At 47.9% G+C, this 27,308-nt stretch overlaps 1 protein-coding gene across 4 annotated transcripts in view; it reads left to right on the top strand.

Moving 5' to 3' along the window:
- Positions 1–27,308, top strand: part of Dgkd (diacylglycerol kinase delta) — a 91,683-nt gene that overhangs the window by 61,128 nt on the left and 3,247 nt on the right. For 2 of the 4 annotated variants that reach the window (XM_035441106.1, XM_027397485.2), the window contains 25 exons: positions 1,081–1,185; positions 1,463–1,595; positions 2,293–2,399; positions 2,766–2,891; positions 3,649–3,751; positions 4,359–4,521; positions 7,424–7,532; positions 9,930–10,069; positions 11,995–12,079; positions 13,467–13,561; positions 13,648–13,747; positions 13,827–14,100; positions 14,551–14,709; positions 15,348–15,473; positions 17,030–17,126; positions 18,776–18,886; positions 19,829–19,925; positions 20,112–20,219; positions 21,014–21,127; positions 21,929–22,063; positions 22,423–22,574; positions 23,839–23,950; positions 24,030–24,122; positions 24,879–24,998; positions 26,233–26,350. In XM_035441106.1, the coding sequence (XP_035296997.1) occupies positions 1,081–1,185; positions 1,463–1,595; positions 2,293–2,399; positions 2,766–2,891; positions 3,649–3,751; positions 4,359–4,521; positions 7,424–7,532; positions 9,930–10,069; positions 11,995–12,079; positions 13,467–13,561; positions 13,648–13,747; positions 13,827–14,100; positions 14,551–14,709; positions 15,348–15,473; positions 17,030–17,126; positions 18,776–18,886; positions 19,829–19,925; positions 20,112–20,219; positions 21,014–21,127; positions 21,929–22,063; positions 22,423–22,574; positions 23,839–23,950; positions 24,030–24,122; positions 24,879–24,998; positions 26,233–26,350 (3,082 nt within the window). The remainder of the gene's footprint in view (positions 1–1,080; positions 1,186–1,462; positions 1,596–2,292; positions 2,400–2,765; positions 2,892–3,648; positions 3,752–4,358; positions 4,522–7,423; positions 7,533–9,929; positions 10,070–11,994; positions 12,080–13,466; positions 13,562–13,647; positions 13,748–13,826; positions 14,101–14,550; positions 14,710–15,347; positions 15,474–17,029; positions 17,127–18,775; positions 18,887–19,828; positions 19,926–20,111; positions 20,220–21,013; positions 21,128–21,928; positions 22,064–22,422; positions 22,575–23,838; positions 23,951–24,029; positions 24,123–24,878; positions 24,999–26,232; positions 26,351–27,308) is intronic. The other 2 variants (XM_027397484.2, XM_035441105.1) reach the window with 2 other exon arrangements.

Genomic DNA, 27,308 nt, shown 5'->3' on the forward strand with positions numbered 1-27,308 from the left:
GGACTTGAACTCAGGTCATGGACTTCGTAGTGAGAGCCTGTACCTACTGAGCTTGTTGGTCCTCTATCATTATACAATAAAATTGAGAGGTCATGGCAATTTTGATAAACCTTGTCACTTTTTTTTTTCCAATTGGTTGTACCTGTTTGCCTCCTTAGTACTTGAGAACTCTTTTTTATCATACCTTTGACAAGTCTAGTTGTCATCTTCTTGAACTTTGCCAAACTGATAGGGGAGAGGCTGCTTTTTCCCTTCTGTGCTGACACTGACACAGCAACACCACATCCCCTTATTAGCATTCCATGTTGTGTGAGATCTGAGTTTTAGTCTTTCTTCTTCAGAAGGTGGCTTCTCACTAGTTTATAAACCCCCTGCATTCCTTTCCATTTGTTGGCTAGCACCAGTTGTGTATCACTCCAGCTAACTTGCTTAGTCCCTAACTGTAGAAGCTGGTTGTCACTCTGCTGTATGATGTGGGACACATGCTCATGTTAGTTTTAGTGTAACTGGATCAGACTTCCTATGTCATTTAAGTACTGCCCATTAAGAGAAGGCTCTCTCGGGGACAGCAGTTCTATGTTTCTGTGTTTGCTTCTCTTTTTCAGTTTACCAGGGCTTATTTCTTATGTCTGAGCAGTGAGTTCTAAGTGCTCACTCAGGTTGGTAGCTGGTGGATAGCTAATGAAATGCCATTGGCCTTTGGCTTGAGAGTGAGATTGATTTTTTTTTTTTTTTTTTTTTTTTTTTTTTTTTTTTTTTTTTGAGACAGGGTTTCTCTGTGTAGCCCTGGCTGGCTGTCCTGGAACTTTCTCTGTAGGTCAGGCTGGCATCAAACTCAGAGATCTACCTGCCAATGCCTCCCAAGTGCTTGGATTAAAGGCATGTACCACCACTGCCTGGCTGAGTTTGATTCATTAATCATGAATTACAGTGACACATGATAACTGCTTTTATGTTCTGTTCAATGTGAATATCTGGGAGAAGTATTTTTCCTGTGACCACACACGTACACATACACAGCTTCTGTAGCTGCCAGCCCTGGCTGTCTTCATAGGTACATGGAACGTGTTCTTTTTCCAGGTCATCACTCCCTGTAGGAAGCTCATCTTGTGTGCCGACAACAGGAAAGAAATGGAAGATTGGATTGCAGCACTCAAGACTGTCCAGAACAGGGAGCATTTCGAGGTTAAAAGAGAAGCATATTTCCTATGGGTGCCTGTTGTTACCTCTCTTGCCCTCACTCTAATGTACTTCCCTCCCCCAGTATCTTCTTAGTGGACCCCAGCATGTATCTTATAAAATTGAGGCCCATGGCTCTTTCTTTCTGTGGACCTGTCAAGACTGTGGTTCTGTTCTTTGACTTCCTCTCTGGGGTACTTCATGAAATCCTCTTTACATTGCTGCCATAAAGATTTCCAAAGGGAAATCTTATCTTTGTCTTCTTTATATATCATTCTTCCAGCCTACTCAATACAGTATGGACCATTTCTCAGGGATGCACAACTGGTACGCCTGTTCCCATGCACGGCCAACCTATTGCAATGTATGTCGTGAAGTTTTGTCTGGAGTTACATCCCATGGGCTATCCTGTGAAGGTAAGAAAGCTGAACTTGTTACTTTGTGGTGAAAGGCAACCTCTAAGGTTTTACCTGATAAACTGTTTGAAATCCAAAGAGTCATAATAAATGAGTGTTGCTGTGTCTAAGGGTGGTCAAGGGAGAAGTGGTTCCCACCACTGCATTCTTCTTGATCTTCCCACAGTGGACTCAGTCCTGTGCTATTTATCACAGAGCTTCGGCAGAGGGGATGGGAGGACAGTAGGAGTGAAGAGACAGAGGTGTGGGCCCTGTCTGGGCTGTGTATTCTGGATGCAGGAGAGAAAATAGAATGCAGGGTCAGGGGAGGGTTCTGTCTTTTGCTTATTTTGTATAACTCAGGAATATTGCTTGTTTTACATTTATTTTAAATGGATGAGGAAAATCCAAAAGAAGAGTACTCTGTTATATGGAGTTAGATGAACTTCAGATTTTAGTTTCGTAGTGTTGTCTGTGTCTGCTTGTCTGCTGGATAGAAGTTAGGTACCGTGACAGTGGCCAGCATGGCCTGTCAAGCCTCCGCTGCTTACCCTACTGTTCCCACTGTCTGTACCATACTCTGCTATTATGAGACACCAAGAGACGTCTTTCAAGGTTTTCCTCGTTCCACCTCAACTTTTTAAAGCAGCTGTTTGCCCTACAGGGAGGCTCCTGCCAAGGGTGAAGCTTATAGGGTTGTGTGTTCCTTTTCCCACAGTGTGTAAGTTTAAGGCTCACAAACGGTGTGCTGTGCGTGCAACCAGTAACTGCAAGTGGACCACATTGGCCTCAATCGGGAAGGATATCATTGAGGATGAGGATGGGGTATGTCCAGAGGGATTTTGCCTGTGACGTGCACAGCACCCACTATCTCATGTCTTCCTGCTACACTTCTCATTTGAGATGTCAAACTGGGATCAGGGGGTCCCTGCCAGTTATATCTAGGGCCTTTGTGGTCACTGTACTCCCAACTGTGCCCTAATCTCCCTAAGTCTGGGTGTTTTCTTCCCAGTAGGTACTGTGATGTGGGAGGCACCTCATAGGCTCCTCTTATCCTTGCCCACACTGGCCATCAGGGGAAAGCTGTGTGGGGAGGAATCTTTCCCAAAGAGTACTTTCACTCCAGGGTGCCCAACTGACCCTGGTTTAGAACTCTGGGGTATTTTTAGCATGTTCCTGCTTGGTCCACAGATTGCCATGCCTCACCAGTGGCTGGAAGGAAACTTGCCTGTGAGTGCCAAGTGCACCGTGTGTGACAAGACTTGTGGCAGCGTGTTGCGCCTACAGGACTGGCGCTGCCTCTGGTGCAAGGCCATGGTAAGTGGGCACCATCTGCCCTGCCTGTGGCCTGTGGGTGTGTGGAGACACCTTCACTCTGGGCTTTGTAAGTTTTCCCTGGAAGCTTTCTGAAAGCTCAGAGCCTTGACTGTCCCATGTGTGCCTGGTCATTCTTATTCTTGACAGTTTTGTAATGTCTCCATTGATTTGGTCCTGTCTTTTACACAAAAAGTATCATATCTGTCCCATACAGCGTCTCAGCAGGTTGTGAAGAGGTCTTTTTGGAACAGGTTCATGGACCTTTCTTGTGAGAGTGGGGGGTCTTCTGAGATAAGTTTGTTGTAGGACAAGAATTATAGTGACCGACACTCTCATGTAAGGAGGAGGAGCCTTAGTATGACTCTGGCCTCTTGAACACAAATCTCAATGTATTTAATGCTGGGTCAGTGATTAGACAGCTGTGGTTTCTGGGGCTTGCACCTGGTTTTGACCCTATGACTGACCAGGAAGGAACTTATTCACAGGAAGGCAGGTTATCCAGGAGACCTGAAAGTTAAGGGTAGCTATGATAGAAGCTGGGGACTGCAGTTCTATTTTATGTCTGGCTCCCAGTGGATGTATCTGATTCTCATCTTTGATGGTGCAAGGCCAGCAAACAGGGTGCTCAGAGCACAGGTTGGCCTACACTGATGGTGTTTGCCTCTTCTTGGGAGGGATTTCCAGCTGCTAGGCCATGGAGTTTCTGGTGTGTCCGAGGAGACTGTGACTCCTGGTGACATGTGGATTTTTATTTTAGGTTCACTCATCATGCAAAGAGTCCTTGGTGACAAAGTGTCCACTTGGCCTGTGTAAGGTGTCTGTCATCCCTCCCACAGCACTCAACAGTATTGACTCTGATGGTAGGTGCTCCGTGTGTCTTCACATTCATGCCCTTTCTTCATGCTGCCTCCCCTACCAGCTTTGGAGATGGGCGTCTTGGCAGTTTTGAGACATGGTCAACAAGAGGCTAGGTGGAATGGGCAGAGGCCACAGATGGCATCCTGGGAATTGCCATAGGACCCATAGCACTTTTCTGGAAGAGTTTATAGAGACGTTTGGCTGTTAAATGGAGATCAAATGTAAAATGTCCTGGTCTGCCATGAGCTGGAGGGCTGTGCCTGTCCCCATCTGTGGCAGAGCCTAGCATGCTGGCCCATGTCCATCTGGACAATAAAGAAGCATGCTGGCAAGGATTGGTGAAGGGGATCTCTGGGGTATATGTTTCAGAGGAAAGAGTTCTGCTAGGCTAGCAGCAAGAGGAGGGGACTGTGCAGTGAGGTAAAATCTAGACTCCTGGAAGATGTGAGGTGAGATGAGGTGGCCTCAACTTCCTCACACCTGGGTCCCTCAGGGACTCATTGGCTCACTCTGAATTCTGTGCCTCTTGTGCTGATTGTTGCTGCTTATTCAGTGCACACCACCTCAACAGCTTGTAAGGGTTCTTTCCTGTTCCACCCTCACTTCCAGGGTTCTGGAAGGCCACCTGTCCCCCATCTTGCACAAGTCCTCTGCTGGTCTTCGTCAACTCCAAAAGCGGAGACAACCAAGGTGTGAAGTTTCTCAGAAGATTCAAGCAGCTGCTGAATCCTGCCCAGGTTTTTGACCTCATGAATGGAGGACCACACCTTGGGTAGGGATTGTGTGAGATGTGCCTTCTTGGAACTTACAATGTTTTGAAGTTAAGACATGCTTGATGTAAAAGGATCAAAGATGAAAGACAGTTTTAGCGCTGGAGAGATGACTCAGTGCATATGAATACTAGCTGCTCTTGCAGAGGATTCAAGATCCATTCCCAGTACCCACATGGCATCTCACAACTGTTTACAAGTCCAGTTCCAGGGGATCTGACACTCTCTTCTTGCCTCTGTAGACACTGCACACATATGGCACATGAACATACATGGAAGCAAAACATTCTCTCTCTCTCTCTCTCTCTCTCTCTCTCTCTCTCTCTCTCTCTCTCTCTCACTCTCTCTCTCTCTCTCCATATATATATATATATGCATATCTATGTGTATATATATATATATATATATATATATAAAACATAAATCTTTATGAAGAAAAATTTAAATAGCAAAGTTGTTTAACTGCCCATTTCAAAATTCCACATATGAAGGACATGCTCCTAATCATTGGTATATGTTTGCACCCTTCCAGCTTCCACTGTGAACATGGACACACATCTCTTCTAGCTGCTGCATGCAGCATGTTCCCATGCAGCAGCCCCTGTGCTTGGTGCTTACAGATCTGCCTTGCTGTCTTTACTGCCTGCTTAGACCCTAGTTTTTCTCCATCAAAACCAAGGGGGCTTTTCCATCTTGAGAACACAGTAATAGCTTCATGTAGGTGCACTGACACTTGAGGGCATCAGGGTCAGAAGCCTCTCATCGCCCAGACAGGGAGACAGTGTCTTTTCCTTTTGGTTTTGCACTTTCCACAGGTTTGTAGGAAACATGACTCTGGGCTTCTACTCTGTGTGTCTTTAGCTGATATGCTGTGGGGCTCATGCTTTCCATCATTCCTGGGTATTGGGCCTTTAGTTTCTTTTTGCTGATCTTGCCTACTTGGTGCATAGCTTGCTGGAAGACAGTCACAAGTGGCCTCCTCCTCCCTCAGACTGCTTGCTCAAAGGCAGCATTCCTAGAATCCTACAGATACTTGTTTTCTGAATGGCACAGATCCATTCTTTGTGAGGTTGATGAAGAACTAGTCTCAGTTTAGCAATAGGGAGATTCAAAGTATCATATGTGCAGGTAGCACTACACCGCACAGGTTCAGGTGGCTATGAATGTGCTGCCCTAGGAATACTGCATGCAGGCTCTGCTATACTCTGGCAGGTAAGCTGCACAGTAGAACTGAGTTCTAGGCTTCACTGTGCTGTGGCAGGGGAGCTTCACAGTAGAACTGGAGTTTTCCGTGTCAGAGCTCTATGATTTACAGCTGGGCGCAGGGTGAGGTGACAGAAGAGCTTCCAATTGAGGTGGCATGGGAGTTGGTTTTACTCACTTCCTGTTTATGGAAAGCACCTGACATCATATGATTAGTAACCTTTCTGAATTCTGGCTTTGACTGACCACTGCTTCACCAAGGGCAAGGGTCCTTATAAGTGAATAGTTAAAGGATATATGTAAATGTTTCTCTTACCACTTGGAGGTCAGATGCAGCCTTGCTGCTCAAAACTTAGGTTCAGTTCTGAGGCAATGTTTTGTTGCCTATCTTAGCTTGTGTTCTGAGCACTTCCTCTGTGACCAGGTCTGCTAGAGACAGGGCCTGCAAGCCAATCCCCCGAGGTGGGAAGGAAACATATGTGGATACTTAGGGTCACATGGTAGAACTCTGTGTCACTTGAATGGAAGGAGGCACTGATTCTTTGGGATCTCTGTAAGAGTGCCTATGTTAAGTCAGTGTTTTAGTATCTTCAATGTGCTGCTAGCCCCTGAGGAGAGCCTTCATCTTCTACACGAATGGTGGGGACTGGTCAGACCTTGGGGGAGATGAGGGCATCAGATGCTTGTCAGAGAGGGCTGCCATTGTTTGCTGAGATATTTGACTCTTTCCTGAAAAGGAAGGACAACAGCCTCTTAATTAGACATAACCACCTAAAACCTTTCTCTTGTTTGAGTTTGAGAAGGGTTTTGTTGGAGACTCCCTGAGAACTCAGAGCAGCAATAGAGGCTGAGCCTAGCTGAGCTTATTGGGAGAGGGGAGGATGCTAGAGTGCCTTTTCAAAAGTTGGGCTAGGATCATGTCCAAGGAGGGACATACCCTCCTGGAGGCACTGTAGGAAACCAGGGATGTGCATCATGGTAGAAGTGTGAGCATGGAGCTTCAGGGTGTATAGTGTGTAGAGTCAGTCATTAGTACCTGTATGGTTCTTGAAGTGATGAAGTCTGCAGGAAAAGTGTGAGGAGTGAGCAGAGGCTGTGGTGGCATATGAGTGGGAGGGGTCATATGACCAGCAGGAGCCCAAAAGGGAGACTGAAGTTAAGGAGAGAAGGCCTGAATTACATGGCTAGGAGGGCTGTGCGTCTGGTCTGGATGTTAAGTGCTGCAGAGGGGATAGTATACTTTGGGCATCTGTAGCCTGGGTGAGTGTTGCCAAGGCTCAGGGCCAAGCGCCAATGAAGGCTGGTGGTTAGCACACAGATGAGGAATATCCAGGGTGGGGATTCTTGGGTCCAGTCTTTGGTTGGGATGTAGAAGACTGTGCCTGTAAGTCCTCTTAGGCTCTGACCTCAATTGAAACTGTCTTGATAATCTGAGGAATGTGTGTATTGTCTCCTCCTTGGCCCTGGCTGGAAGAGCTACTAGTATCTGACACCATCATCATCCACATAAACAAAAATGGGCCCTGAGCAGAGGGGCTGGACAGACACCTAATGTTGCCTTGTAGACCCTGTGTACACCTGGGGTTGGCCTGGATTTAGATTCACCACATGGAAGAGGGTGCTCCCCTCAGCTCAGGATAGACAAACCCATTATTTGTCTTGTAGAGTACACTCATTTCCCTGGCTTCTCATTCTTTACAGCTTACGGTTATTTCAGAAGTTCGACACCTTCCGGATTCTGGTTTGTGGCGGGGATGGCAGTGTTGGCTGGGTCCTTTCTGAAATCGACAGTCTCAACCTTCACAAACAGGTACCTGGGTTAAGGGACATGCCAGCTCTAGGCAAGAGCTGAGGTCAGAAAGGGGCCATGAAGTCTGGGTATTGTGCTGTGTTTCAATGTGTCTGTATTCAAGAGGTAGCAGTGAAGGTTCTAGAGGCTGTGCAGGTGTGTGTGTGTGTGTGTGTGTGTGTGTGTGTGTGTGTGTGTGTGTGTGTAAGAGAGACAGTCATTTAGGTCAAGGAGCTATAAAAATAACTTGGCATCAGGCTTTATATGGAGAACAAATGTGGGGGCTATAGACACCTAAGCTTCAGCTCTTTTTTGGGAGGTGATGTACGTAACTTCTGGATGCCTTGGGCTTGAGAGGAAAGGAATAAAGAATCTTCAATTTCTGAAATTAGAGTTATGGTTCATTGAACCTGATTGCCTAGTTTTTACACTAAAATAAAAATAGATTACCCTGATTGCTTACTGTGTTCATTCAGTGTTCATTGCCAGCCCCCTTCCTTGGTAATTCACCAGTGTGCATACTGTCATAACCATCACTCAGATTGCACAGTTTATCTGGTATCCACCTCCTAGTCTGTTGAAAGAGCAATATGTGTGCACTTCCATGCTTTGCTCCATGGGCAACTCAGAGTGGCAGTTCTCCAGGGAATACTCTTCCTGAGTTAGTGCTCCTCTCCTAGTGCAGAGGCTGGAAGAGCTGAGACAACCCTGGCAAAATCCTGCACATGTTCTAGTATTTTCTCTTTTGAGGAGCCTTTATTTAAATATTTATGGTATCAAAGTGCACTTGTCAGGACTGCTCCAGTTCACATTCTCCAGGTGACATGAACCTTCCTTTGCCTTGTGGCTCATTCTTTTTGTTTTGCCCAACTATGTAAGCAGAGTCACATTTTTAAGTAATGATAAAGTCAAACAGCCTTATTGGATTGATGTTTTAAATGAGTCCCCTGTTCATGGTTTTTGTCTTATTTTCTATTGAGGTAATCACGTTTAAAAAAATGATGTTTCATGATCATTGCTGTATCAGCACCTCACCTGTCATTAAAGATCATTTTTTCCTAGTTTTTTGGTTTGTCATTTTTCTCTTCCTTCATATTTTTCTTGTCCTTGTGGTACTTACTCCTATGCCAAGATCATAAAATATTAATCTGTGTTGTTTTATATATTGTCTAATGAATCCCTGACTTGAATTCGTGTTTTCAGTGACTTTGTGATCTCTACCACACCAGTGGTAGGTACTTGGTGTGTTGTCTGTAGTAGAGATGGTCCTAGAGCCTACTGACAGCCACCAATAACTCTAGGAAAAGAACTAGCGCCTCCCAGTGGTGAGATTTTAGTAGGTCAGTTAGTTTGTGACAGCTTATTGTTGCTCACTTACTAGGAAGGCTGTGAATGTGGTTCTTCTACCCAGTCACATTCTGTGAATACTTGCTTCCCGTGGTTTCTTTGTGCTCCTCAGAGCTCTGTCAACTCTCTCTTGCACCTCTAGTTTCCCCAGCCCTGCATGTGGTGGTGTTCCTTCTCCTGGCTTCTAGTACATGCTGCGTGGTTGGACCTCATGGGTCCCATCCTCATCCTTCACTCTCTTCCTTAGGGGAAAGCTTTGTGACTTGCTGGAGTTTGGTGCCATGTCAACTTTGGTGACTCTCTGGGGTCTTTGGGTGTTGCAGCGCTACAGGTTTCCAACCTACCTGTCACTTACTTCCCACCTTGGCCATATGTCTATCACCATGCATCCAGGGTCCAAGCAGAAGCCCCACAGCTATTCCTAATTCTTTGATCTTCCTCTCTGCTGGCAGCAGACTTTACCCAGAACCCTTATGCTCCTTTCTTCTCTGCTCTCCCTTCTTCCCTTACTTCTGCCTTCTGTTCAGTCTCGGAGGATAGAGCAGGGCTGGGATCAGTTTGGGGAAGCCACCACCTCATAGATAAATAGGAACAGTCTAGGCCTGGTATGTTCAGACTGACTTGGCATGCTTTTGATAGGACCTAGAAGTCAGTGGGGGTGATTTTAGTGGTGTGGAGTGATACTAGTGACAGAGTTTGGAAAGTGAATTTGGCATCAGTTAGTGAGTTGCACAGTAGGTGCATGTAGGAGAGATGTTTGGGAGTTACAGACTGACTCTTCAGTTGTGGGTACTGAAGTATCTTTGGGAAGGAAGGGGTTGTAGAAACCAGGGGTCCTCAAGAGTTGATTGTCAAGACGTGTGAATAATTGAAGAAGGGCTGGTGATCCTGGTATCTGCTGTTGACCCCAGAGCCCATCTGTCCCCTCTGGTGGACTCTTCTGAGAAGGTACAGGCCACAGACCTCCTGTACTTCCTGTGGCCATTGATGACATTGACAGGTGGGTCCTGGATGGGAATGGTTTTTAGATCTGGTGTCTAAGGGCATGTTTTTTCCACTGTTTTCCACCAGTGTCAGCTAGGTGTGCTGCCCCTGGGGACAGGGAATGACCTGGCCCGTGTTCTCGGCTGGGGCTCTGCCTGTGATGATGACACCCAGCTCCCTCAGATCTTGGCGAAGCTGGAGAGGGCCAGCACTAAGATGCTGGACAGGTGAGTGGGACAGCCAGGGCTGTGTGGATGGCAGCTGGGACAAGGGACAGGTGAGTGGGACAGCCAGGGCTGTGGGAATGGCAGCTGGGACAAGGGACAGGTGAGTGGGACAGCCAGGGCTGTGGGAATGGCAGCTGGGACAAGGGACAGGTGAGTGGGACAGCCAGGGCTGTGGGAATGGCAGCTGGGACAAGGGACAGGTGAGTGGGACAGCCAGGGCTGTGGGAATGGCAGCTGGGACAAGGGACAGGTGAGTGGGACAGCCAGGGCTGTGGGAATGGCAGCTGGGACAAGGGACAGGTGAGTGGGACAGCCAGGGCTGTGTGGATGGCAGCTGGGACAAGGGACAGGTGAGTGGGACAGCCAGGGCTGTGGGAATGGCAGCTGGGACAAGGGACAGGTGAGTGGGACAGCCAGGGCTGTGGGAATGGCAGCTGGGACAAGGGACAGGTGAGTGGGACATCCAGGACTGTGTGAATGGCAGCTGGGACAAGGGACAGGTGAGTGGGACAGCCAGGACTGTGGGAATGGCAGCTGGGACAAGGGACAGGTGAGTGGGACAGCCAGGACTGTGTGGATGGCAGCTGGGACAAGGGACAGGTGAGTGGGACAGCCAGGGCTGTGGGAATGGCAGCTGGGACAAGGGACAGGTGAGTGGGACAGCCAGGGCTGTGGGAATGGCAGCTGGGGCAGGCTTCTTAGTCTGAGACCAGGGACAACCAGGACCATGGCCTTCTGACATGACTTGTAGAATCTGGACTTGAGTATATATTTCTTTTTCTGATGGTTTTTGAATGGATTCTGAAAAGGATAAAAGCAAACAAAGAGAAAACATGCCTTAGACCTCATAGGCCATCTTCTGAGGCCATTCCTGCATGCTTCAAGGTTGGTGACTTCAAGAGAAGGTGACTGTAGTCTCAGCATCTTGGTTCAGGGTCTTGTAACAATCTGCAAAATGATTCTCATGACATACTTGAGCGTTACATTCATTGTCCCAGAATGAGTTTGGGTAGTTATCCTCTAGAGCAGCCTTCTAGCAGCGGTTCTCAGCCTTCCTAATATGCTGCGACCCTCAGGTTGTAGTGACCCATTTTGTTGCTACTCCATAACTGTAATTTTGATATTGTCACAAATCATAATGTAAATATCTGTGTTTTCTGATGGTCTTAGGTGACCCCTATGAAAGGGTTGTTGGTCCCCAAAGGGGTCGTGACCCACAGGTTGAGAATCATTGCTCTAGAGCATAAATACCTTGGTCTCCCTGAATAGGGTGTTCCTATTTCTGAGCTAGATGGCAGCACCCCCCACCCAACCCCCCCAGATTCCACACCTATAATTTTTTTTCTGGTGAGAATGATCTTTGATATTCAGGATTCAGGATTCAGATGGCCAGATTGACTGATATGCCTCCCATCTGGGCCCCTCTTAGTGAGGGAGTCCATGTGTCAGCTCTTGTGGGATACTTATCTCCTCTGGGCACACTGAGCAGTGTGAAGCTCTTGAAACTGTGTCTGATGTCAAGGTGAGAAATATTTCCAGTCTTTTCCAACAGAGCTGTGGTGACCTATGGATTGTGGAGATGAGACATTACTCTGAGAAAGGTGAACAGCTAAATTACAGATGCATTGTCAATATAGACCTTAAAAATAAAGCCAGACTGCAAGTAGTATGGTACACCTGCAGTCCTAGCACTTAGGAGGTGGAGGCAAGGTTCGGATTATTGCATCTCAGTTATATAGTGAGTTCAAGGCTAACCTGGGTCACACTAGCCCCTGTTTAAAAAACAAAAACCAGAAAAAGAAGTCAGAATAGTGCTAAAGTCAAGGCACTAGACCAGAACATTGGAGCAATGAGGGGTTGGTTCTGGGGGGGGTCTTCAGATCCCTGCATGCTGGTGGGACTGAGCTAATTTTGGACCTGTGCAGGTGGAGTGTCATGGCATACGAGACCAAGCTTCCTCGGCAGACCTCCTCCTCCACAGTCACTGAAGACTTTGGCGAGGACTCAGAGGTACCACCACCTACTTGCTCTGATTTTTCTCTTTATAGTGCTGAGCATGTCACTTAGGATCTCATACTCAACACTGAGCTGCACCCCAGCCCATCACCTACTGTTTAAGCCCCACATGGTGATCTTCATGTACTCAGCTGTTTGACTGCATCCCTGTCCCTTGTGTGGTCCTCAAGGGTGAACCTCGGGCTGAGCTTGAGGCTCAGTTCTAGGGCTTCATAAACTGTATGGGGGTTTCCTAATTGTCACCCGGATTTGAGGGGCTTCCTAATACCTCATCACTTGTGATGTCCGATGCTCCTGACTGTAGCTCAACACCTATTGCAGTCTGCTGTTCCTTTCTGCCAGTCCCTCCTGTCTGCTCCCAAAAGTCTCCGTGCTCCTCTGTCTGCCCACTTCTCCCTCCTGATGTCTGCATTGCCCTTGCATTTAGCTCACTCTGCGTCAGCGTCAGTTCTTTGTGCTGAACAGTAGCCACTCACTGAATTCAGCTCCACAATCCTGAGCGAGGTTGAGGGAGGGTGTCTTTATGTCCTGACTGCAGTGCTGGGTACATGCTATGTTGGTCCTACTAGGTAAGTGGCACTACCTGAATGTTGGTTGGTCTGTCAAGCAAGGGGTCAAGGGCAGCAGAGTCAGCAAGCAAAGCCAGGCCTGCTCTGCATGGCTTCACAGCAGAGAATGGTCTGTGCTTTTGTTTTGAGAAGAGTATTTGTGCAGATGCAGGGTGTGGTAGGGCACGCCCTTAATCCCAGCACTTGGGAGGCAGAGGCAGGAGGATCTCTGTGAGTTCAAGGCCAGCCTGGTCTATAGATTGTGTTCTAGGACAACAAGAGCTACACAGAGAAACCCTGTCTCAGAAAAAAAATCCAATAAAAATAATTGTTCAGACATGAGAAGTGCCCAGGAAAATCTTAGAGAGTCTGGCACAGACGGTCTTTCTTTGTTCTGTGGGAAAGCTTACTAGCCATGGGAGGGCAGAGAACAGTGGAGCTCTCCTGTTGGTGGGTAGAGGTGTATGGGCTGGTTTATAGTCCATTGGCAGAGTTCCTGGTCAGGTAGAAAAGGCAGCTTTTGCTCTGACTGGCCAGCAGCTATCACTGAAGATAGGCTGGGGTTCCATGCCAGGGCCTCCAGGCTTGTTTCACTGTCCTGTCTGTTACCTGTGACAGGTTTGGTTTTATTCACACCCATTGTTTTAGTCTGTTCACAGGTTAGTGAAGCTCTTGACCTTGTTCCCTTAGCAGTGGACAGCCCTGATAGTGTTTGGAGATGATCTGTTCTGTTGGAGGATATGCCAGAAGGGCCTGAGAAAACCCCCAAGTCAGAGTGATGGCACTCATAGTCAATTGTGAGACTAAGTGCCCCCTTTTTGGTGTGATTATAGGTGCAACAAATTCTCTTCTATGAAGACTCGGTTGCTGCCCATCTTTCCAAAATCTTGACTTCAGACCAGCATTCAGTGGTGATCTCATCAGCCAAGTGAGTGCCAGGGATTCAGGGATTCACAGAGGCAGCCAAGTGTGCGGCCCAGGGTCCCCAGCCCAGCTGCCTTCTGTTTCCTACAGAGTGCTCTGTGAGACAGTGAAGGACTTTGTAGCTCGGGTGGGCAAGGCCTATGAGAAGACAACAGAGAGCTCCCAGGAGTCAGAGGTCATGGCCAAGAAGGTGGGCTCCTGGGCACAGGGTAGGTGGGGCAGCAGGTGTAAAAGAGCTTGTTCTCCATGCCACTTTTTCTCCCATATAGTGCTCTGTCTTGAAAGAGAAGCTAGACTCTCTCCTCAAGACCTTGGACGATGAGTCTCAGGCTTCATCCTCTCTGTCCATCCCACCTCCAACCATTGCTGAGGAGGCTGAGGATGGTGATGGACCAGGCAACATCTGTAGTTCTACTGGGGACCGGCTGCTGGGCTCAGCATGTCCCTCCAGGCCACAGATCTTCCGGCCTCGGGAGCAGCTAATGCTGAGAGCGAACAGCCTAAAGAAAGCAATTCGCCAGATCATAGAGCACACAGAAAAAGGTAATGGACCTCTTCACTAGGTGGCACTAGAATTCCCACATTCCTTGGATGTGCTGATAGATCAAGCACAATGAAATAGTCATTCTGGCCCAAGGACTTCACCTTCACTCTTACATAGGAGACTACCAACCTTACAGCATCCACACCCCCCTATCCCCTCACACTTCACACCATACCCCTCCCTCACTCCTTACCCTGAGATTCCGGGTGGAACCACCTCTTCTCACTTCACAGTCTGTAGCTCTCTTCACCTCCAGAGTCCTTCTCCCCAGCCTATTAGCTGGAATGCCCAGATGCTGTTGTATTAACTGAGTTAGGGCGCTGGGCTAAGGTGTGGTATGGTGAGGATTTTGGGTCTGAGCCTTGAGCCATACCATCATTGAGAAAAGAGGACCTAAAGCACCCTTAGTCCAACTGGCAGTCTTAATAAGGATATTCTTTCTTTACCAGCGGTGGATGAGCAGAATGCCCAGACTCAGGAGCAGCAGGGTTTTGTCCTGGGCCTCTCTGAATCTGAGAAGAAGGACCTGAAAACTGATAATAGGGCATGCCCATCTTCTGCCCATAGTGAAAGCTGTGTGGTTGCCAAGGGGAGGAGCCACCGCAAAGGTATGGCTGGGCTTTGGTTTGGGTGAGCTTGTCACAGGTACTTTAGGGTGGTTTTTTTTATTGCTCTGGCCACTTGAGTAAACCAACATTCCCACCTGTGGCCTACATCTCTGTACCTCCTTCATGTCACTGAGATGTGTTTAGTGGCAACATGTGCACTGTAGGACCTGCAGGAAAGAGGGCCTCCACTGCTGAGGAGCATCTGGTACCTGTCTTCTCTGGGTTTCCTCAGAACCTTCTCATGGCAGCTCATATGTGTCTGGTCCCTCTTGGAATAGACCCTAGCAAAGGTCTTCAAGAGGAAGGGGTTCTTCCCATCAGCCTGTCCTGCCACTGTGGGGGAGGGAGGGGTCTTTTCCAGAGTGGACACAGGGTTGACACTTACTTCTACACTAGACTCTCCATCCTTACACTGCTTTCCATGTCTTTGTCCTTTTAAGATGAATCCAGAGCCACAGTGTATGTCAGGGTTTGTGTGAGGACCTCTCCTTTTACCTGGGGACTGTTCATCTCACATACTACTTACTGGCTTGTAACTCTCCCTCTTCCCATAGCCTTCCTGTCTGTTCATTTTGTTGGGACTCCTTTCAGCTGTGTTTGACTTTGGGCAGTTTCAAGTGCCTTGTCCTGTTTTACAGCATCCAGAGCCCCTTGTGAAAAGCTAATGAGCAAAGGTCTGTCCCTTGGCAGCTCCGCCTCACTCCCTCCCCATACAGGAAGCCGGGATGGTCTGCCTGCTCTGAATACCAAGATCCTGTATCCAAGTGAGTGAGTCACTTCCCCCAGGGGTCTCAGGTTGGGGTGGGGTACCAAGGAGGCTAGAGGGGCTTGCTGGCCATGGCTGGGCTTGTACCCTGGGTCTTGGAATAAGAGTGTTGTTATCCTTGGAGAGCTTGGCATGGAAATAATAGACAGAACTCTGAAGTTTATGTGGCTGTATGAAAAGTGCTTTTTTGTTTAATTAGTGTTTTTTATTCTTTAGTAATTTCATACATGTATACAATATATTTTAGTCCTTACTTTATGTCCTCCTCTTAAAATTAATTTTTTTTTATAATCTACTGAGTCTGTTTACTATGCATTTTAATGTACCACCCACTGCACATGGGCAACTTATAAGCAGCCACACACCTAACAAAAATGACCCCATCTCCCCCCAAAAGCTGTCAACTGCCAGTGGCTCTTTTACTGGGCCCAAGGCCTTAGGAGGAACCCTTCCTGTATCTATGTGTGAATTTTGACTGGCTTGATACTATATAGGTTCATGAGTGCAGTTGCCACGTTATGTCCATAAGACAGCATTTCACAGTTCTCTTCCCCATCCTGGGGCTCTTACATTTTTTTCTGTCCTGTTTTCCTCAGTGTTCCCTGAGCCTTCAGGAGGGGTTCATATAGCTGTCCTATTCAGGCTAGAGCACTCAACACTCAGTCATTCTGAGCACTTTGATCAATTAAGAGTCTCCACATTAGCCATTGCACACTGGAGAAAGGAGCTTCTCTGACCAAGGTGGAGCATAGCACTAATCTGTAGATAGTAACAAATATTTAGATTGCAATTTGACATCATGATTGTTTAGTAAAACAGCAGGTTCTCTCTTAGGACCCATATTCTTCCCAGCCATGGACTATTGGTCAGGTTTATAGTACTAGGCATTAATACCCCCTCTTGTGGTACAGGCCAAAAATCCAGTCAGAAAGTGGTTAGTCATACCACTATTGTATTAGTAGGCACACCTTGCCTAGCAGGTCAGTATTACGGCATGCATAGTCCAGTGCTAGATAAGACTACTTATATTTTTTCTCCCAGCAGTCTGCAAAGCACATTTTAGCTCTATGAAAGCTAGCCAAGTAGGAAAGAGTTCCAGATTGAGTTTTCTCTGTCCTAAAAGCCAAGAGTGCTGTGTCTTTAGCAAGAGAGTTTTACCAGGTAGTTACGGTGGATAACCAAGAGCAATGTCAATAGTGCATGTTGTTTTGGGAGTTCCTGGGGCCTCCCTTGACTGAAAACTTATAGGGTAGTAAGTATCCCAAGCCTGGAAAGGTACCTGTTTAAATAAAAGGCATGTAGTGCCCAAATAATGCTCCAGGTAGCCCAAGGAGAGGGAGGGTTTTTAGGTGTCTTCTGGGCATTAAATTCTACCGTCTAATATTACCTACTTTTGTCCCATAAATATGAGTGATAGTGGTAATTTTGAATTGTTAGCCAAATTGGAGCACTTGTTCATAATGTTGTCCTATAGAATATGTGGCATCAACCCTGGAGACTGGATCTGCTCTGTCTGGAGCTCCCGGCCAGTATCCTCTTCCTCTTCCCTTTCAGGTGTTCGGGCAGGGATGTCTGGCTCCTTGCCAGGAGGCTCAGTCATCAGTCGCTTGCTAATTAATGCTGATCCCTTTAATGCTGAACCTGAAAACATGTGAGTATGAGACAACACCAGTGGGACATTTTGTTAGGATGCAGAGTGTAGAGGTCTCATTCAAAAATCAGTCAGAGCCAGCCGTGAACAGCTAAGTAGTAGGCTTTTTTTTTTTTTTTTTTTTTTTTTTTTTTTTTTTTTTTTTTTGGCTGTTCTTGAATGAGGAAAATTTGCAGCCTTGGAAGTGTGTATGAGAGCCTTCCCTATAGGCTACTGTAGGACAGCAGAGGACAAACTTGTTACTGTGCTGTCCCAAGCCCCACAACAGGCCGGATCAGTGTTGACTGCTAACACTTCTTTACTCATTACATTGTTTTTGTCCTTGTGTTTTGTTTTCCCATGGTGTCTGCCATCCCTTCAGTGACGTGGCATTCCTGGACTGAAAGAGCCTCCATGTGATTGTTCCCTGAGTCTTAGGGGTCCCAGGAGACAGTATCTACTTTGAGGACTTTAGAAAGTCTGGTTGCTGCTCTATGCTGTGTTCCAGTGGGGGGTGTAGCCTCTTTTCTGTGTTCTAAGGCCCTGAGGACATCTGCTTAGTGGTTTAATGGACCCCTTGTGTATATTAGAGCTCACTGTACATGATATTCCTCAAACTAAGGAAGACAGTATTCTAGACATTTTTGTCTTGCTACAGTCAGCCTGTAGAGATTGGTTCTCTTAGGGTACAAGCTTTGTGGATCCCCTCTTCATGCCCAGTGTCTATGGGAGTTTTTAGAACTTACCCTCCTGACAGTTGCCTCCCTTCCCTGGAACTGGGGAGAATGTGGGGTAGGACACACCTGTGGCTCTGGAGGAGTGGGTGAGTACAGAGACACTCTCCAGTCCCCAGCAGTGCTCTGGGGAAGGGAGACTTTTGGCATTGGTACAGGAGTTTTCAATCACTTCCCTTTTACTTCAGAGACTGCTTGGGCAGTATAGGGACATTAGAAAAACATGCCATGAAGATCTCTGGGAAACAGGCTGGCATGGCAGTGCCTCAGAAGGGCAAACCAGAAGCTATGTGTCCCAGTGGTTCTGTCCATGGTACAAACTCTAGAGCTTCTAAAACACATGTCTACAGCAACACTGGGCATTAATGCTCTCAAGTCATCATTAGAACACAAAACAATTTGAATGTTCATCAGTTAATGAGAGACAAAAATATGGTGTGTCCACAAAATGGAAGATTGCTTTGCAATAAACTATGGATGAGGGAAAGGAGCCAGATACATAGGCTACACTGTTTCATTCCATTTATTTGATAGGTCCTGGATAGGCACATTCAGAGATCAGTGATTTCCAGGGTCAGAGTGGGGAGGAGATAGGAGCCAGGGCAAGCGATGATGAATCTGAAATTTGATCATAGAGATGAAAGGACTCTGAATGTACTAAAAACTGTTGACGCAGGCACTTTAAAGTGGTAGAGACACTGTGTGTGAATTACTTCTCAGTAGAGCTCTTACCAAACATACAAACACCCCAAACAAACCCTGAATCAGGGCCCTGGGTTCAAACTCTAAACATAGGAAAACAAAACACCAAAGTGAAACAACAGCAAAGAATGGAAAAGTGATGAGTTTTGCTCTATGGGAGAAGTGACAGCAGGTCAGTCTGTGGAGGGACCTATTAGGCAGAGCTGTTGTGAGACTTAAAACTCACCTTTGCAGAGAGTACTACACAGAGAAGTGTGTCATGAACAACTACTTTGGCATCGGCTTGGATGCGAAGATATCTCTGGACTTTAACAACAAGCGTGATGAGCACCCAGAGAAGTGCAGGTAGGTAATCCTTGTTGTCCAAAGAGGTGGAAAGCTGCAACCCAAGAAGCCAGCTTAGAAGGGGAGGGCTCCATCCCTGGAGTTGGCCAGCCTGAGCATCAGGAAGCCAGTGGTGCTGGGTGACTGGAATGGGTTGTCTCTTACCCACCATCAGAGTCTGTGACTGTATGTTCGAGGCAGGTGACATGCATGTGCTGCAGGGTCACTGCCCTAGCACTGTTTGTAGAGAGAGCCCTGCTCATCTACAAACTGCCCAGTCCCCTCCCAGTTGTCATCAGGACATGGGATGGATAGAGGTTGGGGATTTGGAAATTACTTTTTCCCTGTGCTTTTCTGTGCTTTCCAAATTCTCTATGGCAAGCATAATTTTATTTACTTACTTGTATATGTGTGAGTGGGTGTCATAATCACATGCTACAGTGCCTGTGTAGAGGTCAGAAGAGCACCCCAGATGTCACGTGGTCCTTGCTTGCCACCCCTTTTTGAGACAGTTTTCTATTTTTCACTGCTGTGTACCTGGCTGGCTGGTCCAGGGGCTTCTGGGGATTTTTTTGCTTCAAGCCAGGTGCCTTGGGACTATGGATGTGCTCCACTGCATCCAGTTGTATGTATGTGGGTTCTGGAGATTCAAACTCCAGTCCTCATGCTTGCACAGCAAGCACTTTATCCACTAGTCATCTCCCCAGCATAAGTTTCTAGCCAGAAGTCATGACATATAGATAATTTAGAGGGTTACTTACTTGTTTTTCAGGGTGTGATTGCTCTCTTGGCAGTGTCAGTTTGTAGCATTGGTAAATTTACTCTTCTTGCATGTCTGAGAAGCCCAGACTGTCTTGTTACGGTGTCCTGTTACACACAGCTGCTGAGTCCCCAAGCTTCACAGCAGTAATTCAGGTTACTGTAAGGGAAGTTCTGCCCAAAGGAATTATTTTTTTTTTCCAGGAGTCGGACTAAGAACATGATGTGGTATGGTGTCCTCGGCACCAAAGAGCTGCTGCATAGAACCTACAGGAACTTGGAGCAAAAGGTCCTGCTGGAGGTGAGTGGTAGCCTTCAGGCATTGTAGGTAATCTCCCATCCTTGACCATAGATCATTAATTCCTGCTGGACTCCCTGAGGAGCTCCTGCCTCACCCCAGGCCTCCAGCATATCTAGTGCTGGGGAAGGAAGGACTGATGCATGCTGAGCAGTGCTCTTTTGTCTCCATCTGCCCTTCCGTGCTCAGTGTGATGGGCGTCCGATTCCCCTCCCGAGTCTTCAGGGAATTGCTGTCCTCAACATTCCCAGCTATGCTGGAGGGACCAACTTCTGGGGAGGCACCAAGGAAGATGACGTACGTATGGGGTTTTAGGTCGATGGGCTGGGCTTAGCAAGGTCAGGGGTTTGTGACTAAATGGAGTAGCTCCCTGTTCCTGGCAGTGGGCATGCTGGAAGCTCCCTCACTGATTGGCCTGATATCTGGAAGGCAGGTCTAGCATACGATCAAGTTGAGACTTGAAGGAGAACTTATGCTGGCCAGGTTGGGTGGTACCTGATGGGAGGACACCGTGTTGGTAGAAAAAAAGATGTAGAAGCTGAGAAGGGGCGAGTGCATAGAGAAAGGTTCCTCATCCGCAGTGTAAAATGCATACATAGAGAAGGGGGATGCTTGTAGAGATTGTATTGCATGGGGCTATAGAAGTCAAGGGCAGAAGTCTGGAATTTATCCTAAGGACGTAGGAAGACATCCACAGGCCTTAACCAGGGGACGGCATATTTGCATCTAGCTGACAAGAAAACAACTAGCACTTCCTGCAGACTTCATTGTGGGCCACTTTTTTAAGTACCTGTTAGCACATTTCATTTCACGTACCTGCCCTAAGGGGCAAGCAGTGTTCTCTCTCTGAAGGAAGAAGGCCATGAAAAACTGAGGTCTCATGGCTAGTAAGTAACAAGTGTGAGAGCTAGTCCCAGCAATGTGCTAGCTGCGTAACAGACACCCCACCTTATGCTGCATTTACCACCATCGCTGCACCACCTGTGGGTATAGGCCTGTCTGCCTTACCAGAACCCCCAGAGCAGGAAGCAAAACAAGGCGGGGAGTGTTTGGGAAAGTGGGACAGACAGCTTTCATGCTGGCCCTTTCAGACTTTTGCAGCTCCATCATTCGATGATAAGATTCTGGAGGTGGTCGCTGTGTTCGGCAGCATGCAGATGGCTGTCTCTCGTGTAATTAAGCTACAGCATCATCGGATTGCCCAGGTACTGGCCATGCTGCTCCAGAGGTCTAGTCCACCCACTTCTGGGGCTCTTCCCTGTTTGGAGAGGCAGGGCCTGGCCCAGGACTCTCTGGATTTGCTCACAGTACAGACCCAAGGAATACAGGTCTCTTCCTAGGGCCTAAAGGCAGCCCCACTCTGTCTTCCTCTTCTGCTGAATGCTCTGAGCCTTGCCGGGGTAGGAAAGACCCAGATGAGCTGTGTCTGCTACAGAATTAGTGTTCTGTGGGCGTAGAGCTGTCTGACAGTGAGTGAGCCCATCAGGGTCTGGTATACAACTCTTGAGTCTAGCTTTAATTCTGACAGCTTTGATGAGCTGGTATGAGTCCACCCACTTGGGGGGCAGGGAGGAAGTGACTATACATACAGTGGATTGCTGATAAAAATCTGTTGGATGAGATTTGCTGGTGTCTTCCTGCACTGTCTCCAACAGTCAGCTGCTTAAAGTTTACCTTTTTGTTCTTGGGCACATTTTTATAAAAAGAGTCACTGTTGGACTTTGCTCTGCCCTGGGATGTTTACACATAGTATGGATCATGACTGACTCTTTGACACTTTGGTATCTCTATCCGAATATCTGCATCTACTTATTTCATGTCTGGGGAGGGAACAGTAGGAGCAGGTCGGGCAACAGAGCAGAGGATAGAAAAGGAGCGCCCTAGACCAACAGCCAAGTAAATGGCTGTGGGTGAGGATCTGGGGAGTACAGATATTCAGAGCAGCAAGGCCAGTGGGTGCTTTAAAGCCCCTTGCACTGAAATAACTGTTAATGGCATCTGCTCAGTGTCGCACAGTGAAGATCTCCATCCTGGGGGACGAGGGCGTGCCTGTGCAGGTGGATGGAGAAGCCTGGATCCAGCCACCTGGGTATATTCGGATTGTGCACAAGAACAGGGCACAGACGCTGACCAGAGACAGGGTAAGAGCAACTGCCAGCAGGGACTGGTGGGGTCGGGGCTATCCATGCCTTGCCCATGGACTCACTTGTACATTCATAAGAGAGGCAAAGGTGTTTCATGCTTTGTTCTTGGATTTCTCTTCACAATACAGAGATGAGTTGACATAGTGTTGTGCCCTATAGTCTCAGTAATGCAGAGACACAGGTGGCTAGCTAAGGTTATATAGTGAGACATGTTTCAAAAGACATGAAGATGAAGCTAACATCCCTTCCATACATAGCTGTTACCTTGCTGAACCCTTGGAGTGTGTGTGGTAGGCAGGTGTGTGCTCACCCTCTGAGACATAGGAGAAGTCTGACTCTGGATTCTCATGTCTTAGGCCTTTGAGAACACTCTGAAGTCTTGGGAGGACAAACAGAAGTGTGAACTTCCCCGCCCACCATCCTTTTCCCTGCACCCCGAGATCCTGTCCGAGGAGGAAGCTACCCAGATGGACCAGTTTGGGCAGGCGGCAGGGGGCCTCATTCACAGGTAGGCTCTGCTGTGTTCCTGGAAGCCCTGCAGGCTTTGGGGCTGCTCCAGGTTCCATTTGCTGCCTCTGCTTCACTGACTCCTCTGACTTAACTTGCTTCCCTAGTCATCTTGGTTAGTCAGGTTTGCCCTGTAAAAATGTAAGATCCACAGAGCCACTTTAAATCCCATGCTGGGTTTCTGAGAAAGGCCTCAGACTGCCCTGGGAAGTAGTGTGTCCCCTGCTCTCGTATTTATCAGGAAAATCAACAGGTTTTTTCTTCATTTGGCTGTCTTTGACAAGTGGTTCCTAGAGCTGACAGGCATTGCCACTGTAGGCTCCTGCTTACCTGGGGCTTTCTCCAGAAGTTCTTGTCCTTTCAACAGCTTAGCCTCTCTAAGTTCTCCTGTGAAGCTGCAAACCAGTTAGTGCCCTTGGCTGTCCATTCCTTGTTTCTCTTGGGCTTTCTCTTTGGCTCTGGCTATGGGTGCTCTGTGTGTTTCCTGGCCATGTCTGCCTTGCTCTGGTGGGCAGAGGCTTCAGGCTCCTTTAGCAGGTCAGTTTCTCTGTGGTTCTTGGGGGTGTCTCTAGGTGCCTCTGCCTCCATGCTGTTGTCTCTCCTTGGCAAGTAGCTGACACTGATGCAACCCTCATTCTGCTCCCTTCCCTGTCAGCCATGTTTGTCTAGTTTTCCAAGGGCCATGGCCCTATCCTAAGCCTGGTAGCCTAGGAAGCCTGCCTGGAAGGTGTGTTTACTAGGTGTGACCTTCCCCGCCCACCATCCTTTCCCTTCTAAGAACCATCAGAAGCCCCATGCTCCCCACAGTATGCAAGTTGCTCCCAAGCTTCGCACCCAGCATGTCCTGTCTCATCCCTTCTCACCTTACCCAGCTGCTCTGAGCTACCCTCTTGTTGGTTTTTCGTGTAAGCCAGGCTGTTCTGGCTCACAGCTGATCCTCACACCAGGTTCCTTTTAGAGGTGGGTATAACTTTAGATTTCAGAATAGTGCAGAGTCTGTGTCTCTGAGTTTCTTAATGGCCAGCCTGTCTGCAAAGATGCCTGCCTGCTTTGCATTTTATAAGAGGTTTCATTTTATACATTTTCTTCCCTGGAAAAGCTTTCCCACATAAGCCCTCTGTTCATTATTGATTGGGATGTGATAGGTCAGTGGCTGTGACTGAGGTTATGATGGCCTGTCAGACCACTCCCTGTGCATCTGTTCTCTGAATGTGTTCATAAGCACTGTGTGAAGACCTGACATGTGCCACCTTTCCCTTCTTCAGCATTCGGGAAATAGCGCAGTCCCACAGAGACATGGAACAGGAACTCGCACACGCTGTCAACGCCAGCTCCAAAGCCATGGAGCGAGTATATGGCAAGCCCAGAACTGCAGAGGTACTTGATCTCTTTGGATCTGGCTCTCCTCACCTTTGCAGCTCTTCTCCCTCCACATGGATACATTTGTTTTTCTCAGGGGTTGAACTGCACCTTTGTTCTGGAAATGGTGAATAACATCAGAGTGCTGCGCAGTGAGACAGAGCTACTGCTGGCTGGGAAGATGGCCTTGGTGAGCTGATAAGCGACAGGAGGGCTCTGGCTGTATGTGAGAGGACCCTTATCACCAGGGTGTTGGACACTAAAGGGTAGCAGTTTTCAGTTCAGGGTCCCGATGGCCACACTTTTTGGCAACATCTCAAGCTAGGGTTTGTCAGATGTTAAAGACCTCTCTTAACAGTATCCATGTAGTGGACAAAACAGGTTTCCACCCTCTTCCTGTGGCTAGGTGCCAGTTATATCAGGTATGCTCTGCTTATGTCTCCACTCAGCATGTGAAACTGGCTACTGGGTCAACCCTTGTTTATTGGATGGGGTGGGGTTGTTGCTGAGCTCTAGGAGCTTGCTCAGATGGCTGGACACTAGCCTGAGTATGACATGGAAGGGCCTTACTGGAGACTCCCAGACTAGTGCCCCATTCTCCACTCCAAAGTGGTGCTGTCCTGGATGCTCTAGCTGCCGCTTTAGCTGTCTCCCATGCTTGTGCAGGAGGAGCACGACCTCCCTGCTTGGTGACAGAAGAACCTAAAGGGACTACAGCTGGCCAGGTGCCAGGGTTGCTGCATGTGGCTTCCCAAAGCCAGGGCAGAGGTCCACCTGTCCTCACCTATTCCCCAAGGAAGGGAGGTTCTGGGCTCAAGCCTTACCTAGAGCTTCAGTTCTGCAAAATTTTTATAGCTAGCTGTGCTTGAGGAACTGGACCTGGCTTGGCTGGTCCAGGCTTGCTGTGGTTAGCAGCTCCATTTCTCTCTCCCTTCCTCTGGAGCAGCAATTGGATCCCCCTCAGAAGGAACGGCTTGGGGCTGCCTTAGTCGAGATGGACCAGCAGCTCAGGAAGCTGACAGATACACCCTGGCTCTGCCAGCCCATGGAGCCTGGTGAGGAAGAGGTATGTTGTTCCTGAGTGTACTATGGAACAACATTAGTGTATCATGACTAATAATAGCTCATGCTGTTAGTCCCTGTGTACAATATAGTCCTTGGGGCTGCTTTGGTATGGAGCCCCTGGTATGCCTCCTGAAATCTTTGCTACTAAAATGGCCCTCAAAGCAGGGAGAGGTTTAGGCATGGAGGAAGGAGTTGAGGGTTAGGGATAAAGAGTGACCCTTGATGAATGGGTTCCCACTGTCTCTGAAACAGGCAGGACTAGGGGTGAAGCAGGTGGCAAGATATGGAGCTAGCCCGCTGCTGTGACTAGATACATTGCAGATTCTTGTAGGTTGTTGACGGGGATTGAGCTGGTGTGTCCCTTCCCCACTCACAGTTTGCATCTATGGGTACTTAAGAGATTCCAACTTGGTACACCTCTAATGTTTTGGATAGACAGGGTTCCAGGGCATACTGTACCTGGAATGAAATCCACCTACAGCAGGAAGGGCAAGCTGAAGGAAGCAGAAGAGGGAGGAAGCATCTGGCAAGGACAAGTGCTGAACAGAAGGGGCCAAGAGAAAAAGTCTTCTTGGCCTTCTATAACACAGGAGACAATGTCCTTTTTTTTTTTTTTAAAGATCTTATTTATTTATTATGTATACATCATTCCTCCTGCATGTATCCCTGCAGGCCAGAAGAGGACACCAGATCTCATTACAGACAGTTGTGAGCCACCACGTGGTTGCTGGGAATTGAACTCAGGTCCTCTGGAAGAGCAGCCAGTGCTCTTAACCTCTGAGCCATCTCTGCAGCCCGACAATGTCCTCTTTAACATAGCTGCAGGAGATAAATGAAACAGCACTTCTCCCTAGCTTTCGTCTGTTGGAACCTTTGGCAGCAGTGTGTGCAACTAAAGATGAAGATGTTGGGGATGGATGTTGGGGCTTAGAGTTTAAGAACACAAGTGCCCATTCCAGAGAAAGGACCTGAGTTTGGTTCCTAGCACCTATACCAGGCAGCTCACAACTATGCGTAACTCCACTTCCCTGGGCTCCAAAGCCCATTTCTGGCCTCCTGGACACCTTACATACAAATAAATAACTTAAACCTTGTTTAAGAGCCAAACAAATGTATAAGAATAAGGAAATAAAACATTTAATGAACGTGTTTCTCCCTATCCCCAACTCCCAAGAATAGATTGGGTCTTGGCAAATGAATTCTTTATTCTCAGTGTTTTCTACTCTTTTCAACAGAATGTGATGCTGGATCTTTCTAAACGCAGCCGCAGTGGTAAATTCCGACTAGTGACCAAGTTTAAAAAGGAGAGAAGTAATAAGAACAAAGAAGTTCACAGTAGCCTGGGAGCCCCTGGTACCTGCCCTCTCCTGCGTGTCTCTCTGGCTGTCAATGGCAGCTGTCCTGGTTTCTGCTTTTCTCCTTAGCCTTGAGGCTCTTCCCCTTGGTCCTTGTGCTATGTAGGATTCCCTAGTCTCACTGGCTGCACTAGTCTGTCTTGTAGGTACAAGACAGAACCTTGCTTGCTTCCTCTCTCTATGTCTGGGTACTGACGGATATCATGCCCTGCTCAAATGCACCTTCCATGGAGACTGTGGGGTGATGGGCTGACCTGCCTACCCTGAATTTGGGAGCTTAAAGTAGGAGGACAACAACAGAAATGACGAGACAAACTTGGAGACACAAAACTCAGACTGTGCTGGGGTCCTCTATGCCTGCTCCTCTGGCAGGCTGCTGATTCCCATTTAATTGACCACTGATCAACGTTCCTAAGCCTGGCACTCCAGGCCACAGTGATTGGGTGAAGAAATCAATAGGAAATGGTGCTAAGAGCATTTTTCTCCCCCTGGATCAATAAATTGGGGCTTAAAATATATCTCAGTGGTTGGCCCAGAGCTCTGTGGCTGTGTCTGGCACCTTTGGAAGCCAGAGCTGGATTTGGTGTGGCATCTGCCACCACTCAGGGCAGCTCCTGTTTGATTTTTCATCTTTGCATGTTTGTCTAGAATTGGATTTCTGTGAATGATGGTGGCTCTGACTCTGCATGGCCTCAGTCTTTGCATGTCTCCCTATAGTGCTCCAGCTGTGGAGGAAATGCTGGCTTTAGTCACAGAGATGGTCCCTTTGTGTTTGGTGGTGTTTAATGCCTCTGGAACGCAGAGGTATCCAAAAAGCTGGTGACCCACCTGGCAGAAGTAGCCAGCACTCCTGCAGTGCATGCCCCTCAGGGGAGGGTGGCTCTCTGTCTCCTTTGCACTGCTGGAGCACAGTGCCTGTGGCTAGGTGATGGGTTATGGCTTCTGGGGATATCTTG

This window comes from Cricetulus griseus, chromosome 2 (assembly GCF_003668045.3).
Source record: "Cricetulus griseus strain 17A/GY chromosome 2, alternate assembly CriGri-PICRH-1.0, whole genome shotgun sequence".
Taxonomy (NCBI): domain Eukaryota; kingdom Metazoa; phylum Chordata; class Mammalia; order Rodentia; family Cricetidae; genus Cricetulus; species Cricetulus griseus.